A 20,085-nucleotide genomic window follows, 5' to 3' on the forward strand; every position below is an offset into this window, starting at 1 on the left:
AACAACTTTTAGAATAAAAGTTGTTTTAGGACTCAAAATGTTTTTAATTTATTTTTAATCTTTAAAAAAAAAAAAATCCTATACATTACTTTATTTTCGATAATTCTTTACATTTATTCCATTATTTTTTAAAACGGTTTTTCAAAAATAATAGAAAATACTCATTTTTTACTTGACAACGATGGTTTTTCTTTCCATTATTAACTTGCAATTTGAATTAGACCACATCATGAACTGCCAACCCAACAAGTCCTTCATATTTTAATCATCATACTTGCCATTAGCTGTCCTAGGATGACTTTTACAAGACTTTGAATCATTACCTTGGGTTCTACACGACCCATGGGCTGGCCAGCACCAAAGCACAGAGTCAAGCAAGCACGCTTTGGAAACCAAGGAGACACAGCATCAAACCTGTCTATGCTGAATTTGGTGGCTTTTTATTATGATAAACATAAACATATCCTGGAAGGCAAAAGTTCAAGCAAAAGTGCATACATATCATAACAGGCAAAGACCCATTTCCTCTTGGAAATGATTAAGACCTCCCCCATCCCCCCCCCCCCCAAAAAAAAACCAATAAATAAAGGTCTCAATATTCACACCATTACAACCCTTTAGTTTTCCATATAAATCTCAGCATGTTAGGGAAGCAAGCCCCACAATACAGTGACTGGACCCCCTAACTCTATGCCATGGATTGTAAATGTTCCCGGAAAATTTTCAGCATGGAAGAAAATGTGACAATACCAGCCAAACAACAATCATCTTCTATCACCCAAACATAATTCACCCGATGGGCAATGGCCTGAATCATCACTGCCACCAGCGAGCTCCCTGGATGGCAGACAATGGCCTCAGCCCTTCTCACCATCCTGGCTGAGTAGCTGCTGGACCTACTGTACTTCCCTGGACGGGACAATGCAGTCTTGGGGGAGGGCGAGGACTCCTCATCCGAAGAAGAGGATGACAGAGATGAAGTTGAAGATGAATCGAGGGCGAATTCCTCCAACATTCCCTCCAGGTTCCTCTGCTTCAGCCTGGTTTTCACCATCTTGACCATCTCCTCCGGCGGGCCTCCGCAGTCTATGTAGGACATGAGGTCCCCGGAGGAGAGGGTGGTGATGGCGGCCGCCACAGTTTCATCGCAGCAGGCGAGGGTGAAGGGCGATATCTCGCCTATCAGAGCTCCATTTTCGTCGACGACTGCAACCGAAGTTTGGTCCCTGAGGGAGCGCAGGATTGCAGGGAGCGATGAGGAGGCTGGGGAGTGGTAGTTGATGGCTAATACGTCAGTGTCGATGATCCTGAGCGTGTCGATGGGAAGGGCGGCGATGGGGGATAAAAGGCCGATTGAGCTGAGGAGGTATCGGACCACATCTTCTTGAGTTAGCCAGCAGTATTCACAGCCCTTATGCATGGTGGTCGGACTGGTTTGGGGCTTTTGATACAGTTTCCTCCTTGAGCTGTTGCTGATGCTGCTCCGAATCGGAACCACCAAGTTCTGGGCACCTTGGAGAATCAGGTCGATTGCTTCCAATAAGCTGAAAAACCAAGAATCAATCAAGATTTGTCACGAATTTGGGGCACAACCCCATATCCCAAACACCAAAATTGAACAATTTGAGCAAAGCAACAAAATTTTGGCTATTTTTTAAGATCCAAAAGCTGATGTAAGGGTCTAAATTTGAAATGGAAGCAATTAAACAGTGAAAAGAACCCCTCCGGAGGGATGAAATTGAAGAACAGAGACCATTGAAAAGGCCAAATCTTTACCTCGAGTGTGGCTCCACATGCATCACCAGGCCTGGAATGTTAGGCAAGAGGTCAGAGACGGGTGACTTCAATGCAGAAGATGGGGACAACAGGTTGTCATCTTTACAGAGATAGCACACAACATCTACCATGCAAATCTTTCCAACACACCGACACTCGTCCTGGATATTAGCAGAGTGGTCACAGCTCCATACACTGATAAAGCTGTCCTCCGACGTCTTGAGCGCCGACAAGGCCTCGCCGACGGTGGCAGAAATGGAGAGAGACCTCAGAGCAGGCTTCCCCAGGCAGAGGTCAGACACCACATGTGCTAGCAAGCTAAAGGCCATGCAAAAATGACAGAAATCTGAGAATATGCGGTTGGACCGAGAAAGATGAAGGCTTCAGAACTCAGGAGGAGGAGGAGGAGGGTGGCAGTCGTGGTGGTGCTGCTGCTGCCGCCTTGGTGATGGTGATATGTGAATGGGGAGGAGGAGTAGTAATAAGGGTCTTCTTTATAAAGAGGCAACTTTCCACGGAGGAGGTGCGGTAAAGTGCCTTGGTGGGCAAACGTAGGGTATGGGGGGGCATGACACCAAAAAGGGTGGGGTCATCTCCTTGTTCTTATGCTACAATTCTATGCCCCTTTGCTTACTGCAGGTGGGTTTTATTTTCCACACAGAAAATTGTTTCATCAGCCATTGCTCTTTTTCAATTTTTGCGGTGGTAGGAGTGACCGTAGGACACACCTAAAATATTCATAGGAATGAGCTATTTGAGAAATGTGATATTTTCATATACTTATGAAGGGACTTATCTAATGTGGGTAAATGTATCTATTAATCAATAGAACAAAATAACGTTAAATTTGGATCCCATATGAACAAATTTAAAAGTTCCAAAGTGGGTTCTTTACACAAATTAGTGCATGGGATATGGGGCTATAGCCATTAGAGCCAATTGGTATTTACTACTTCTAAGTGTCTGCAAGGATTTGTCAGGGTGCCACCAAATTGACCAGATGGTTAGTACCAAAAACCAAAAGTGGGCAAAAAGCCTGACAAAAACCAGAGAGCACATCTCTGCACAGGCCTCTTGTTTTAACCTTTTCTTCTTTTTGGTATTAACATTATTGATTTTATTCAATGGTCTTTGTCATTGCCCTTCTGCAACCCCTTGCGACTCCTTCACCTACAAGGCTACAAGTTTCAAAATTTTAATTAAGATGATTCAACTCACCAGATTCTCATTTTCCCAAACATTAAAGATCATTAGTCATTACTACCATTACTGAAGCCTGAAAATATGGATAATCATGTTCATAATTCTTGAACAAGTGTAATTAAGAAGTATAAATAGACTGACCAATCAATGGTCCACTGGAGGATTCTTGTTGATATCATATAACTTTCTTGGCAAATTAATAGTCACACTTACTAAAATAATCATATTATGAGCAATGTGCCTACCGCTGTTGAGTAAATCAATTATAATGCTTCACCTTTCACTGACAGTTTACGAGGGCATATCTTCTTGCTTTTGCAAGCCACGTGCCATCTGCTTTGGAGCACATGTCCTACCTCATTTACTCTAATTATATCAAAAAAACAAAATTGCCATATCACACTACCCATAAAAGAAAATAGAAGTTTAAAAAGTAAGGCCTTGAATTAATAACCATTAAAATAATAAAATTAATTCCAATATGAGTAATATCTCATGTCAATGAGAGGAAAAGTCTCTAAGGTTCTATAAACATCGAGTTAATCATACAAATATATTCTATGATGATTTATTTGAATATAGAGCGAATATTATATAGACGGTTGGATGCTGAAAATGATTATAATGTCCCACATTGGATAATGGGACGTAACGAGAACATTGTGTTTACATGGAAGGATGATTGTGATATCCTATATCAGATTGACGTTATATAAGTACAACTTCTTCTTAATTATGTAAACGCGATTTAAACCTATGAAGATCTTTTTAGGTTCAAAGTAGATAATATTTATATTATTTGATACAGATTATTACAATATAAGATATATAATTTTATATCTTATTTATGTCACATTATTTTATATTTTGATCCTACTTATTTATACTGTGATAATAAAATTTGATATGATTCACTAATATGGCTCGAACTCAACACATTTTTCTGTAGATTTAGGTTGAATATAATTGGGTTTGAATTAAATTCCTGTCGTCTTATATAACTCGTTTGATAAATAGGTAATTTTTAGGTCAACTTATATAATATGAACTTGACCCAATCGACTTATTTAATAATTATGATAATTAGCCTAATTATAATGTTAAAATTAACCTATATTTAACTCATTTCAAATTTGTTTTTAAATAAATAAGTAAATTAAATCATCAACATATTTAATTAAAATATTAATCATATAGACTTATGAAACAACTTAATCTTATTACTAAATAGGAGGATCTAATTATTAGACAAATTATACAATATATTATCTATTTAATAATTAGATAATACTTGATTTATATTTTTAACACTCTTATAATTGAAGGCTGATTTCGCCTTGTAATTTTAGAATAGAAAAGGTGGTACCTTTACATGTGAAATATCCATGAGACCCTGGTATATGTAAATGCTTGCTTCTCTTTGATGTGCTTTGCCCAAGCATTTCATTCATGATCTCTCTTTGGCACTCACAGACCCATGTGCCCTTATGCTGCAGGCCTGTGGTAAAGGAAAAGAAAAAAATTTCTACTAGAGTGTGCAGATCCACTTCCCAATTTGGTGTACGGTTTTTTATGGCATTGAAGAATAATAATAATTATGCTTCTTTTTTTTTACTTTTTTTAAAAAACTTTATCTTTTGTCCAGACTCCAAACAGACGGCGATAATTTTTTTTTTTTTTTTTATTATTATTATTCTCCTGATTGCTTTAGTTACTTTTACTGGTCGGATTGGACCACTACAAGTCTATAATCTTGGAGGAATATCCTTATACCAAGACATGCAGGTGTAAATTTGGTAAGAATTTTTTAAAACAAAAAATTGAATATGGCCATGGTGGTCCACCCACATTTATCACTACACTATTTAATTAATTATCTAAAATCCAAGCCACGGAATAAGTTGAGGGGGGCAAGACATGAGAATTTATTTCATGAGGACCCCTACCATTAAATTTTTTTTTTTTTCCACATCTACAAAGCATCTTTAATTTTTCAAAATTGTCGTTACTTTTGTAATTGCTTTTTGTCCCATATTTACTGCACCATTTGTGATGTGTGTCAAAGGCTCGGATGTTCAAAGTGTTTTTGACAGTATTTTTATTTGACGTATTTTTAAGATAATCACCTATAAAATATTTCATAAAAAAAAAACACTATAAATGTTTTTTCAACACAATAAATAATTTTTCATATTTTTTAAAATTTATCAAATAAATCTTTCAAATATCTAAGAGTTTATTTGATAATGATTATAAAAAACGTTCTTAGTATTTTTAATATTTAAAAATATTTTTTTATAAAAAAATTTTGTATTAGAAAATTTAAAAACATTTCTTAAAATCACTGTTAAATAAATTTTATTTTATTTTTAAAAAAATACTTTTTAAAATCACTGCTATTTTAAGCCATTGAAATAATTGGTATTATATGTGTCATCATCCATTTTATCGATTAGAAAATAATCCATATGTATTAAAAGGAATTTTTTTTTTTTTTTGGGCTATAGTTAATGATCGATTGTTATGGTAATAAAAAAAAGTAAAAATAATAGGATGAATGACAATTTTGTATTAGGGAAAAATAAAATATGTTTTGTGGTCGCAGTTGGTGTGCCTATACTCTGAAATTATTGAGCTGGATGGTGGGAAAATGGGAATGGATGGAGTGATGGGGTCCGCCATGTGGGATGCTTGAGAATGACATTACAGGGAGGAGGGTCCACCCTCCGTAACACGGCTAGGGTACCTATGCCCATGCACATTTGCACCTCTATCAATCATCCCATGTCTAGGACCTTTGAATTTCTCTCTCCTCAGCGTCACAAAAAATTTTATTTCTTTTTTACATTTTATGGTTTTTAATAAAATATTTAAAATATATATATATATATATATATATATATATATATATATATATATATATATATATAAATTTGAAATGTAAATTCGAGGAATTTAGTAAAATCATATTTTATTGCATATATAAAATTACGTAGAGGTGATTTAAACTCATAATTTTTCATCCAATTGATACCAATTGAATTATCAATTTTCTTATAAAATTAATGTACTAAATGAATTACTAATTTTCTCAAAGCTCGATATATTGGACTTGTGACGTAAATATTTATAGAAGATAATATCTCCTTTCAGAATAATTTAATTTTGTATAATATCATAGTATTTATTTATTATTCATTATATTAATTTAAAAGATAGATTAAATTAAGAGATTGTTGAGAGTGATAACAAAGCAAGGAAAACACCCTTTAGTCTTTTTAGTGTTTGTTCTATTGAGTTGGTTTTTCTTTGTTATGAAAAGTCGATTTTAAATTTGTGCTTTTGGCTTTAATGCAAATTAAAGTCTTATTTGACAATGATTTTCAAAAATTATATTTTTCTTTTCTAAAAAGAAAAACAAGAAAACATATTTATCAATATGTTATTATAAGTAATTTAGAGGGATCGATGTATATCCACATTTCATATTATATTGCTTCTTCTTACATTTTTGGCTTTGATTTGAGATTTTTATTTTTCGCTCATTTTAAGTTACCAAGACCTAAAAAAAATTCCTAAAAAATAAAGTCAATAGACCCGCAATGTGAACCGTATATTTGCACCGATTGACTTAAAAAAGGTTGAGTTGATGATGCAGTAATATATATCATTAATTTATATTTGAGAGTAAGATTTGAACCCATCATACCACGTTAATTAATTGATTAACTTATAATTTAATACTCTGATTGGTAGCGGATAAAAATGTAGTATATTAATATTAGCAATAATGGAAGTTTGGTAGCCACTTTCATGATGAAAAATTGATGGGTGATTTGTTTCTTTAAAAATATATAAATTTTTTATCAATTTTGATTATTTTTTTTCACATTTCTTAGTATATAATAAATATAAGAAAATTATTTTTCTTAATATTTTTTTAGTAATTTTTGAAAATCAAACCTAACTTTATAATTTAGAGTAAAATATGAGAAGAAAATAGAAAAAAGGGAGTAAAATAAAAAAATTAAAATCAATAAATTATTTTTATATACTTATTCATACTCATTTTTCTTATCTTCCTTTATTATATAGACTAAAAAATATATATAAATATTTAACCACCTTTAATTATGTTTGATTTTCTTTTACATTTTTCAAAACAAAATCAAATATAAGTAAACAATTTCTCTTAATATATATTTTTTTTTGTTCTCAGTATTTTTTGGGGAATCAAATATAATCTAAGTTATTAAGTAAAAAATCCAATAAACAATTATCAAATATTTTTGCCAAATAACAACTGATGTTAAGGAACATGATATATAGATTGAATGCAAATCTTATAAATTTAAACTTTTAAGAAAATTGTTAGTTCAACATGGTATTAAAAGTTTTAATTTAGGAAAGCCCTCATATTTTACCCTACTCTCTGCAATTTGCATTTCCTTTGTTTGTTGGTTAGATATAACTCCAAATTCCCGAAAAAAAAAAAAAAAAAAAAACTTCTCCTCTTAATGATTATCAAATCTAATTATGAGAATTAAATTGATTTTTACACCCATTTAATTATTATTAATTTTTTAAAGAAAACCATTAGTTTATTAATTTAGAAATATTTTTAGTTCTAATGATAGATTATTAGTGTCATTGGAAGAAAGTGGTGTCAACCCCAAACGTTGCTGGCTTACAGCTCAAACTAATTAGAATGTGTTGGAAAAAAAAATTATTAACTTGGTATAAGATATCATATATGTATAACCTAAGTTTATGAGTAAAAATAAAAAAATAAATGAAGGAGATAGAAGGCATGAATCCTCCTAGTAGTGCTTTTAATAACATTAAAAATAAAATTTTAAAAATTAAAAAAATAAAAAATAAAAAATTCAGAGGCCATGTTCCAAAGAATCCAAACACGTCGTTGGAGTCGAACATTGGAATGGCGGTATAAAATAGAGTTGATTATCACATGGGCAGATTTGTAATCAAGTTGCTGAGGACCTAAGGCTATGTTTGGGAACCATTATCAACAATTTTTATTTATTTATTTATTTTTAATTTCTGAGAGAAAAATATATTTTGTATGTTTGGTTATTTATTGTTTTCAAAACATGATGTTTTTGAAAATATATTTAATTATTTTTAATTATTAATTATACGTATATAAAAATGATTGAATGAGATATTAAAGATAAAATTTATTTAAAAAAAAAATTAAAATATAAAAAATAAGTTGAGAACCTTTCAAGTTTTGAAACATACTTTTGTTTAAAAAAAAAAAATCATAAAATTGCTTTTAATAAAAAATTAAAATAGACTTTTATTTATAAAAAAAAGATCTCAAATCTGTTTTTAAAAATTATTTTAAAAAACATTCTCAAACAAATCTTAAGATATTGTTTAATTGAGATTTTTATCATTTACTGTTTGGTTTGAGAAAATATGAAAATATAACATTAATTTTTTTTTAAAATATTGGTTTATCATGAAAAATAATTAAATATTTATTTATTTTAAAATTATTTAAAGATAATAACTAGGTGAAAGGAGTTTGAATTTTTATTTTCCTTATTTTTCTTTTCTTTTCCATTTTTTTCTCCCTAATTTTTCAAGAAACAGATAAAATACCAAATATTTGTATCCCAATCATTAGGACTTGATATTGAGAAATGGATAGGAAATTTAAAAGAAAACATTTTAAAAAAATTTATAAGATATTATTATAAAAAAAAATTTAAAAATATTTTTAAAATCATCCTTTCAAAAAAGAATTTTACATGTCCAAATAATATTTTCAAAAGAACAGGAAGGCACCACTTTTGAGATCATCATGCGCATCACCCCCCACATTATTATAGTGATTTAATATTTATTTATTTTTATAAAATATGAGGATCCAAATACCTAAGTTTTATGACTATAAAATGCAAGTAGCTTATCACTGATCACGACAAACCCAACCTAACAAAGATCCTTTGCAACATATTTTCAACTGGGACAGATCATAAGACAAACACACCCCTAAAGATTCTCTTCAAGAAAATTTCCAATCACTTTCCATGGGCAAATGCCAGTTCACCATATTTTGTTTTTCTTATTACATTTCAAGTAGAGCTATGGTTATGGACCTATGGACCTTCTTCTTTATTTTTATTTTTCTTTATATACTTCCAATGTTTTAGTAAATCATTTATTATTTTTAGATATTTTATTTAAACATAATAAAAAAATTGAGTTTTTATTTAAAATTTAAATTATGAGAATATAATTTGATACGATTTGTTTCATAACACATTTAATCAATAAGTTATTTTTGGATCAGTATACGTACTACAAATTTGTCTGATTATAGTTTCAACTTATTAACCTACATTAAATTGATTTAAAATTTAATTTTAAATAAATAAATTAATTAAATCATAAACATATCAGATCTAGAGATTAATCATTGTGCATATCATATCATATTCGAGTATACGTGAATATGTGCTGTCACAGCCAAATTTAAGCGACTAAAAAATTCACACATGTTTCAATGATTAAACTTTGACATTAAAAAATAAATACAACCTATATCAATGAGATATTAACCAAGTGGACATTGGAAGAAAGATCCAAATTTAAATATATGCCCCCCTACCTTTTGGGTCGTCTAGCTAGCCTATGATTCAAAAGCTGAGTTAGGTTTGAGAATGACGAATTGGAACATGCATTTACAAGGACAGGAACATCAGCCCACTTGTTTTGACCACAAGACTCGAAGCATCAATCAAGGATCCTAGATGGTCTTTTCTAGTGTCCACATGTTTTGCCTACCTTCATGTTGATTTGAACCTTTTGGAGCCTTGTGATCAATCCACTTCCATCTTTGACATAAAATGTAATTCCTTTGTTGCCTTTTGATCTCCATACTTATCTTTTTAAAAAAAAAAAATTAGAAAGAAAGCTCAAAAGAAAGTCCATTGAAGAGAAGGACAAAATGTTACTGTTATGAGATTGATTTTTTCCTAATGATGTCATAGTAGAAAGAAGGTGTAAGTTTGGCGACTTCAACCGATGTTTAAAGTTTGAATAAATTATACAATAATATTATACCAATTTAAAAATATTGGAATTAATAGAGATGGAAAGGAAGCACAAAAATTATACATGACTTATGGGATTTCTTTGGCAATAGAAATCTAAAATTTTCAAAATTATTTTCATGTCTAGAAATTAAAATACACAAAAAGAAGGAAGCACAATTTAGAGAGAAAATCCTGATTAGAAGAGGGAAAAAAAAAAAAAACAAGAGGGAGAAAAAGGTGTGGATGGGAGGGAAAGGGGGTGGAGGGACGTGAGAGTGCGGATGGAATGAGCTGTAAACAGTTCCGTACGTTTCACATGGGCAGATAAGGAGAGGAGGGGAGGGTGGCTCAGTCTTATCCTCCGTTTCCCTAAACGACAACGTTTGTTGAAATGCTCACGAGCTTATCTTCTCTCTCCTCTGCCTTTCTCACATGTCCCTTTCAGTGCTTTCACATGATCAACTCTCTTTCTCTCTCTCTCTCTCTCTCACCTCATCTACCAGCTTTCTGCGGCTCGTTTGTAATCATTCCTTTCATAATAGCATAGTTGGTTGGATTTTCTTTTAGTACAAGGTTTGAATTTTTTTTTTTTTTCTATTCTGGACAAAAACCAAGCTTGTTTTGTAATGATTTTTGAAACTCACGTGTTTTTGAAAAAGATATATTTTTATAGATTTTCCCATCAACCAAATAAACTCCAAACCAAACCAAGCTCAGCTGCAGTTAAACAAGCAAGACTTTATATTTTCTTTAATTTTTTTTTTTTATTTTCTTTCCTTTCGTCTCTTCTTATATATTTTCTTTTTCTTACATTTCTCATCAAATTTTTCTAAAATCAAACAGAAAATAATTTTCACATTTGATTGTCTTATAAAAAATATCAAAAAATTTAAAATTAATTAAAAACTTATATATTTTTAAATTATTTAATCTTAATATTGAAAAGTTAAAATAAGTGAGACAAATTTAAAATATCACAATTTTTTTTTTTTATGCTTTTTTTTTCTTTTGCTTTTTCTCTCTGTCTTCTTTTCCTACCATTTTCCCTCAAATGATACATTGTTGAGAAAAGTCTGCTCAAGAGTCAAGACCCTGCTTCAACATGGTACTTGCCAGCCCTCACCATTGCCCTAAGCCATCTCACAGCAGATTCCCTTGGAACACCATTTTCCTTGGATACAATTTCCTCAAAGCTGGAAAATACATCAGAGGGCATCTTAGTTGAAGAACCAGCAACATGGATGGAAGCCCCCTCACACAGCAAATTCTAGATTCTCTGGCTCTTCTCTCGCATCTTATGCTGCACATAGACCTTTTGTTCTTGCTCCCTTGAGAAGGCCACGTAAAAGCCTCCACCCTTCTCTTCCGAAAGCACCCTGAACCCGCCATTTCGTGAATGAGACAATCAGAAATCTCTGTATAAGAAGTCATCATCCTCATTCCAGCAACCAAAGAAGAAAAGAACTGGACCAGTCGAACAAGATCTACTTTGTTCGGCACTTTCCTCCACAAATCCATGAAAGGGCGCACAACCAGTCCCAGGGCCAATGAGAATGAGAGGAAGTGATGGTGGCGGGGCGGGAAGGGAACCTTTAACAAACCATGCATGAATAATCACCCCTGTTCATGAGAGAATGCAGAGTTAAGCACCCCAGACAGGAACTATTTATTTAGTTGCTGCATTGTGTAAATTTTACGAGTTTTATGTGTTATGATGTATCCATACCTTGTTGAGGATCAAGTCCAGTTAGCCACTTTGAACATAGACCCATTCGTTTCCTCTTAAAAAGTGTTGTCCATGGTGTCATGTTCACGGTTAGGTGCACTTGATTGGGGTGAGCTAATGGAGAAGAAGAAATGGAGTAGGAACCAGCTGCAACAGCCACTCGAATGGCATTTGCACTGAAGGGAAATCCTCTAATACCTATAGCATGCCATACAGACGATCGGTTAATTAAAAGAAAAGAACATTACTCGCTGGGTGGATGTGAAAGGAAAAAGGAACATGCATTTTCAGATCATTCGGATATTTAATTCAGATGTGGCAAGTTAGTTCATATGTGAGGGATTTCCTTTTTCGGAACCATAAAAAAAGGGGGGTGTTGTTTACTAAAACACTAATAAATTGCACAAGATTTCTCATTCATTAATAAACTTATTCATGTAGCAGTTAAATATGCAAATAAAGCACCAGCTGCCTGCTAAGAGGGGGAAGAAAGAAAAAGCAAAGTACCAATCATTCACTATCTACATGGGACTGTTGTTCTGGTCCATTCGTTTCCTTTCCCTAAAAGCCATCAATAAATCCCTTTTTTTGGACCTAAAAATATTATGTTGGAATGAGAAAAAAAAGGCTTCATACTCATACAAGGTTTGAACCAGTTCTTTTGTCAGTGTGTTTTCATGAAATAATGCGGAGTGTAGCACAGAACTGTTAAAGAATGGAATTGAAAGATGCTCATTAAATAAAACACAAAGCAGAAATGTATCAGTCATTCAAAAAATTTAACCTCCAGAACAGTTCTTCATTCCTTCTGGTTGTACTGGTATAGATCATCTCTTCCTTTGGGTGAGGCAAAATATTGAAGCCTTTCCTTTTCATGTTCAGCAGTTGCCAAAAAAACTCATGACCTGAAAGGATGAAATATATCAGGATAGCTAGTCACTTAAGTGAACTGGCATCTCGCAGTCTGAAATCAGATTGCATTATACATTTTGGAAACAAATTTACAATATATTTAATTTCTACCTTCAATTATTTCAACAAATTACTACACGTTGGGAAATTAGCAAGCATCAACTTAAATTTCTTCCACATTGAAGAAGAAATCTTGCATTTCTCTACCTGCTTATAAATACACAACTGATCTATAAACTAACAGCCCATGCACAGCATACATAACTTGAGGCAGTTACAATCCACTCCCGTGGTTAAATTTAATAAACTTGTGCCTATAAATAGACAACTGATCTATAAACCAAGAACACATGCAAAGCATGAACAATTTGATGCAGTTATAATCCACTGACATTGCTAAATTTAATAGAGTCGTGCCTTCTCTTTTCTAAATACACAATTGATATATAAACTAAGAATGCAGGCAGAGGATACACAACTTGAGGCAGTTATAATCCACTCACATGGTTAAATTTAACATAACTTGTACTTTCTCTTTCTGTCACATATATTCCTGTTGAAACATTATATATATCATGCTTTCTAAGAGTTCCCTCATGTGCGGCCTCATACCCCACACATGCAGACTCAAATAGATCCATAGACAAACAAACCATAGACGACCTCCTATAAGTTTGCATGTGGGCTCACTACATTGGGGGAAATAATCATGTGGTAAGGTTTAAACTCATACTTTCCTCCTAAACAAGGCTCTGATACAGTCATATAGACCCACAGACAAACAAATCACAGATAACCTCCTTTATGTTTCCATGTGGGCTCACTAAATTAGGGGAAATAATCATGTGGTAAGTACAAACTCGTATTATCCCCTAAACAGGAATCTAATACCATGTTGGACAATCAATTTCATAGAAGTTTAAACTGTTAGAATTTGGACTTATAATATCTATCATGCTTTCTGATAATACTTTTTCTTATAAAACTGTTGTTTCTTCAGAATTATTACTAATAAAGACACAAAATAAACAGTTGTTTCTGGCTAAGAAGAAGAACAACAAATTTTACATTTATTGATTAGCCTATAAATACACTACTGATCTATAAACTAAGAATGCATTCAGAGGATATAGGACTCAAGGAAGTTATAATCCACCCACATGGTTAAATGAACAGAGTTGTATTTTCTCTTTCTATCAAATATACACCTTTTCTTATTCTTCTTTAGAACAGTTATTTCTTCAGAATTACTATTAATGAATATCAAAATAAACAGTTGTTTCTGGCATAAAGAGAAATCATTTTGTCAAAGACCATATTTCATTATCATCTTGTTGCTGAAAAGAAAGAGGTCGTTACCCAACTCAGGTCCAGTTTGAGTTATGGGAGGTTCAGATAGGAAATGGTAGCATTTTTACAAAAAGATTGAAGAGCAAGAAAGAGGAAGCAAAATTAAGACACATGGTAAAGCTAGAAGGCTAGTTACAACATTCAACCCATTGAAGAAAAAATAAGTAAATAATACAAAGCTCATACAGGATTCTTGCCTCAAAGAAATAGCGCCAGGGAGAAGCGGAAGCAAACATCTATTGTCAATTCTACAAAAGTTTTTAATTTGATGGGGATCTTTGAAGCATTTTTATTAGCAATGGGAAGGTAGTTCTCCATCTCTCTAGGATGAATCTGAAATCAAACATTTTTCTTTATTAGAAGAATAAAAATAAAAAAATAAAAAAATGAAATTAAAGTAAATCTCCAACCAATTGGATATAATACTCATTGAAGTTCATTATAAACAATAATCTAGATTAGAATCTGGATGTATCAATGAAATCGAAACAAGCTCAACAAACCATTAATCCCAACTGTTTGAGGTTGGAATCCTTTTTGATATGCAAAGGAAAATTTTACTAGCAGGTGTCAAATAAAAAGAGCCATAACCTAAGTACATAAAATGTATACAAAGAGAGCCAAAGGCAAGAAAGGATAAAACAACACCTCATCCTCTTCCTAAACAATAAACTCAAGATGGAGCTAAAAGTAACAATCCAAAACAACATTAGACCAAGAGTACAAAGAGTTAATGAAGAAATTTTCCAACATCAATTCTGAACTCTCTCCAAATGGACCACATCAGGCAAAGAGGAACAATCCTCCAAAACCTCCTTCACTCCTCCCCACAAACTCCCTGACAAAGAGAACACTTCAGTCCAATCCCTCTCCATATATAGATATAAGAAAATAGAAGATTATAGATGGTAGCGCCTAATGAAAAAGGGCCTTTCCCATGTCCTACGCCTTTAACTTAAACCATGACAAACCAATCTTATTGGTGCTGTTGGAAAATGTCTCAAATTCCCTATTGGTATATGTTCTTTTTTGTAAAAAGCATTATACAAAATATTTTTTGCATTGGTTGTTATTATAATATTAGATTTCCATATAAAATAAGAAAATTTACTTAAGAATATATTCATAAGTATTCTAGGTCATGAGGGAAAAAGGTTATAAGATAGAGATGGGCTTGTAAAGATTATATGTGGTAGATAGAAATGTGAGGAAGCATGGGCGATTACTTGGTGTAGAGACTCAAGGTTCAAGGTATAAATACAAGGAGCAAAGAAACACGAGATGTTTCAAGGCTCAATAGTGGTATCCATTTTTCTATCCTCCATAACATTCTTTATAATTTAGCATAATGATCTTTTTCATTCGTGGATGTAGGCATGGCCGCTCAAACCACGTTAAAACCTAATATACTTCTATGTGTCGTTGATTTCATCTTTGTGTTCTTGCACTAACATGTTACATTGAAGCTTCCACATGCATAACAAATTGGTATCAAAGCTTAGAATGTTAAGACTTGGAATGACAACAAAGTTTGAGGTTGAGAAATTTGATGGAAGAGACATTTTCAGTTTATGGCACATTAAGGTGCATGCCTTATTGGTTCAACAGGGGTTAGCCAAAGCATTGAACGGTGTAGAAACTCTTATCAACAACGAAGTCTAATGAAGAGAAGGATGAACTTATAGAGAAGGCACCAAGTGTTATCTTGTTGTGCTTAGGTAATGAGGTATTTCATGAGGTTGCAGAAGAGGATGTGGTTGCTAAGTTATAGTTGGAGCTAGCAAGTTTGTGTCTGACGAAATTTCTTATAGATCACTTGTATTTGAAGAAGTGATTATTCACTCCAAATGAAAGAAGGTACATGAATTAAAGACCACCTTAATGGATTGCATAAAACTATTATGGATTTGAGAAATATCGATGTTAAGATTAATGATGAAAACCAAGCCATAATTTTTATGTGTTCCTTATTGAATTCCTATGAGCACTTTGTGGACACTATGATGTATGGTAGAGATATATTCTCCATAGAGGATGTGAGGGTAGCCTTGAACTCATAGCGGTTGAAGAAAAGGGTTGGGAGTAGAGAATAAAGCTTAGGGGAAGGTTTGAGGGCTAGAGGGAGAATAGGAAAGAAAAATAATGGCAAAAAAGGTTAATCCAAATTCAAATCAAAGTCCAGGGGAAACATCAAGCACTTCAATTGCAACAAAGAACGGCACTGTATGAAAAATTGTCCAAAAATAAAGGAAAAGAAAAAGAGAAAGTTTCTAATTCTGGTGATGTAGTTATTGTTATTAACTCAAGTGATAAGTGGATCCTTGATTCAGGGTGTTCCTATCATATCCTAATAGGAATTGGTTTTTTGCTCCCTTAAAATACCAACCCCACCCAAGCTAAATGGAAGCACCACAAGGAACCTCAACCTCCACGGCAGGCAGACATCACCACCGGAAAAGAAACATGAAAATATCCAAATTTTATTCACAAGAAGGCTAATAAAATCACAATCCCCAAATTCAAAGGCTATAATTCTGCTCTGACAACCGAAAAGGGGATAAAATCTTGTCAAGGAGGCTTTGCCAAAGAAGCACAAAAGAAGGCTATAAATATTAAATATCAGGACAAGAAGAAAGGAAAGGGGGGCAAGTCTCCTCTACTAAATCCCTCTCTGTATCCACCAAACAGATGAATAAAAATTCAGTTATTCATTGAAGAATTTTAGAATCTTCGGTATTATATGGACACTAAGACATAATTGTACCCTGAAGGGTGCTGATCATCGCCCAGACCTCTTTCAACAATAGCCACTGCTCCAAGATCTAAAAGTCTTTTGTCAAGCTTCTCTGCCACAAACTGCCATCCCTGACAGAAAATCAGTTTCTTTTGAATTAAAACAAAGTGAAGTCCATTTCATTATCATCAAAACATTCCACAGTTACTCACTCTGTATCATTGTATGAAAAAAGCAATATCGTTTCACAATTTGTGAGAAACAACCAGAAATTTTAACAGAAAAATGGAGCAATCAATTTAACAAAACAGCTGAACAAGGCATCATTTTTCTGGATTAATAAAGAAAACTGAAAAGGACATGTAATTCTTGTCAGAATTTATGAACTATTTATAGATGCAATAAGTATAAACTTAACAGGCCCAAAAGTTAAAATTAGAAAAATACTTCTAAGTTCTATCAAAATGGTATGAAGATTGATCGCTCCATAATGAGGTCTTATCATATTTGATAAATAGTATACCAAATAAAATAATTTTTCTTTTTTATTTTTTGCTCTTTGGACAAGAAACATGAACTATCTTGAAACGAAAAAAGAGAAAATACAATGAAAGGATGAAAGGTCCCTGCCCCTTAGAAGAAAGCAAGACAACTAGGGAAATCTATAAACAAAGGGACAAAATGGAAGAAAAGAAAACAAGCACACAAAATAAGAAATATCTTTGATAAAATGCTCATGTTAATCTAAGAAATTCCAATAAATGTTTAAATTCCTTTGATATATATATATATATATATTTTAACCCATAGCAAACAATCGAATTTCAACACTACTTGCATGACCTTGAACTGTGATATCAATTTATGTCTTTAATCCTCTATTTAATATCCATCAAAATGAAACTAATGAAATATGATATATAACTTATAGATGTCAACAGTTTTTTTCTAGAATAGAAAGAAATTATTACATTATATTTCTGGTAACCAGAATCACCCAACCCAAACACAGCATAATGAACTCCTTCTAGCCACCACTGATTAAGATTTCTCTGCAAAAGAAACTTCCAAAATGCCTACAACATAAGGACAAGCAAAATAGATTACTAAACATCGACATCTGGGCTCCTCCAATTTTTTTATATTCACAACAGAATCCCAGAAACCTTCATGGAATCTGGTGTATCCCTTTGGCCTGTGGTGGAAACAACGAATATCACATTGTCCTCATGAGGTAAAGAACCCTGAAACAGTAAACAAGAAAGATGCTGAAAAATATTGGATTCAAGCCACTGTAAAAATTGACATGTGAATGTAATAACAGTATGTACAGATTTGCATACTTAGAAAATTATTGGAAGTCACATAGTCCTGTAAAAACAGTTCTACACGAAACAAAAAAGTAAACATCCATAGCCACTCTTATATTACTCTTAACCTCACCCTTTTGTCAATTATTAGGAAAAGTAATAAACTTTGTATACTTGTTTGAATCCAATATTTGCTACACAAATCAACATGCCCTATAATCCATAACACTTAGCAAGGAGCTTCAAACACAACAACAAAACCCAGACAAGGTCCATAATACTCCGTATCTTATGGTCATTTCTCAAAGGTCTCCTGATCATTAATCACCCAAGAAAACCCGATGCCTCTATAATTTTCTTGTTGAAGACAGAGTGCCCTAACTATTATAACTGTCGAAAAGGATTATTTGAGGCAAAATTCCAGATCTTCAGAAACCAAAACCACGTAAAAACAGAAAATCAAGGGGAATTAGCAAGGAAGAAAGATTGGACATACAGCATTGAAGCAGTCGATGGAGAGAAGTGCTACAGGGCAGCTTCTCCGCTGCATCCAATGCATTTCCAGTTTGGGATGCGTATAGTATCAGTAGCTTCTGCTTCTGCTTCCCCTTCATATCTGCTCCCTGTTCACATGGACACACAGAGACTGGGATGTGGCATTTGTAGGTCTATTGGTGGGTTGGGCTGGAGAATGACTTCAATGGGCTAAGGCCTCATGTATCTGGGGAAAAATGATCCTTTCTAGGATTTTGGGAGGCCTTATCCCATTGAAGCCCAGTCTTGAAATCAATTTATACTACAGTCCTCAACCTCATGTGATATATTTGTATAGAAAAGTAGAACCATAAGAAATCAGTACCTTTATTATAAGAAATTAAAGATCGTATTAAAAATAAGCTTTTAATTTTTTAAACAATAGTCTTTATATTTTTTTCCCTTATTTTAATAATCTAAAAATAAACTTTGGTCGCTGAATAATATTTGTTTCATCTGATAAATTACATTTAAAAATAAATTTTTATTTTTCTTTGAAGATTAGTGTTTTTTTTATTGTTAAGTTTTTAGAACTGTCCATGGATCCAAACTCCCTACAACAATCAATACGGGGTAAATTTAGTATGTCATTAATGACAAGATTTGAACCCAAGAGCATATGTTACTTACTAGGATCATATTTTATAATGCTCGTTTTGATCAACTGGGTCAATTATTTTTCCTCATATTTCACATATTTATTATTTAATAATATAATCATAATAAATCCACCTTAAAATCATAATAAATTTATCATTAAAATCTTGATGAAATTAATTTTATTTTACTCATTTTGCACTTTAAAGGTTCTTCCTTTTCGATATTTAAGATAAAAGTTTGTATTTTTTTCTTGTTGCTTTTCCTTTTCTTCCAAAGGCTTCCATTTTGGCAACATAATAGGTAAAATTTATGTTTCTCAAGCCAAATCTATTTTTGAATATAATTGGTAGAATCAATTATATCCCACTACTAGTTCAAACGAAAGGATAAAGCATATAGAGCATAGATATTCAAGGCAAAATAAATTAATTACCAAAATGAATATTTTGTAATATCAAATTTTACAAAATAAAGTTCAACATAATTTACAACTATTTTTGAAAACTTGTTACCAAACAAGACCTAAATATAACAACAGTTTTTTATTTTCTAAAAAAATACAAAATTTTTAAAATTACTTTCAAAAACTGATTTTTAAAATTGTTTTTACCAAATAAGGTCTTAAGTACTAATTTGAATATATTTTTAATTTTTAAAAATAAAGAAATAACAGTAATTTCTATATTCATATTTATATTAATTCTTATATAAAAATTCTAAATATACCAACATCTTTAAAGTTACTTTTAAAATGTTTAAAATCTAAGGTATTATCTCAAATATTTAAATAATTTTTAAAATTATTATGTTTTTAAGGTAGCTCACAAAAAAATTTCATATTTTATATGGAAATTAATATTTTTTATTTTAAAA

The 20,085-nt window shown here is 32.2% G+C and overlaps 1 protein-coding gene and 1 pseudogene across 1 annotated transcript; both read right to left on the bottom strand.

Annotated features, from left to right (window-relative positions):
* Positions 1 to 419: 419 nt before the first annotated feature.
* LOC117909671 (CBS domain-containing protein CBSX5-like) lies at positions 420 to 2,255 on the bottom strand. The gene is made up of 2 exons (XM_034823768.1): positions 1,777 to 2,255; positions 420 to 1,544 (listed from the first exon to the last, which is right to left on the bottom strand). Exons 1-2 carry the CDS (start codon positions 2,103 to 2,105, stop codon positions 689 to 691), a joined length of 1,185 nt encoding a protein of 394 aa, XP_034679659.1. The 5' UTR covers positions 2,106 to 2,255; the 3' UTR covers positions 420 to 688.
* Positions 2,256 to 11,035: 8,780 nt separating this feature from the next.
* LOC117909090 lies at positions 11,036 to 18,754 on the bottom strand (annotated as a pseudogene).
* Positions 18,755 to 20,085: the final 1,331 nt, after the last annotated feature.

This window comes from Vitis riparia, chromosome 19 (assembly GCF_004353265.1).
Source record: "Vitis riparia cultivar Riparia Gloire de Montpellier isolate 1030 chromosome 19, EGFV_Vit.rip_1.0, whole genome shotgun sequence".
Classification (NCBI taxonomy): domain Eukaryota; kingdom Viridiplantae; phylum Streptophyta; class Magnoliopsida; order Vitales; family Vitaceae; genus Vitis; species Vitis riparia.

Bases quoted from the DNA above. Each gene is read 5' to 3' on its own strand.
- LOC117909671 (XM_034823768.1), bottom strand. From the start codon at position 2,105: ATGGCCTTTAGCTTGCTAGCACATGTGGTGTCTGACCTCTGCCTGGGG. The intron at 1,545-1,776 runs GTAAAGATTTGG...TTGGTTTTTCAG, and splicing joins CATGTGGAGCCACACTCGAG to CTTATTGGAAGCAATCGACC.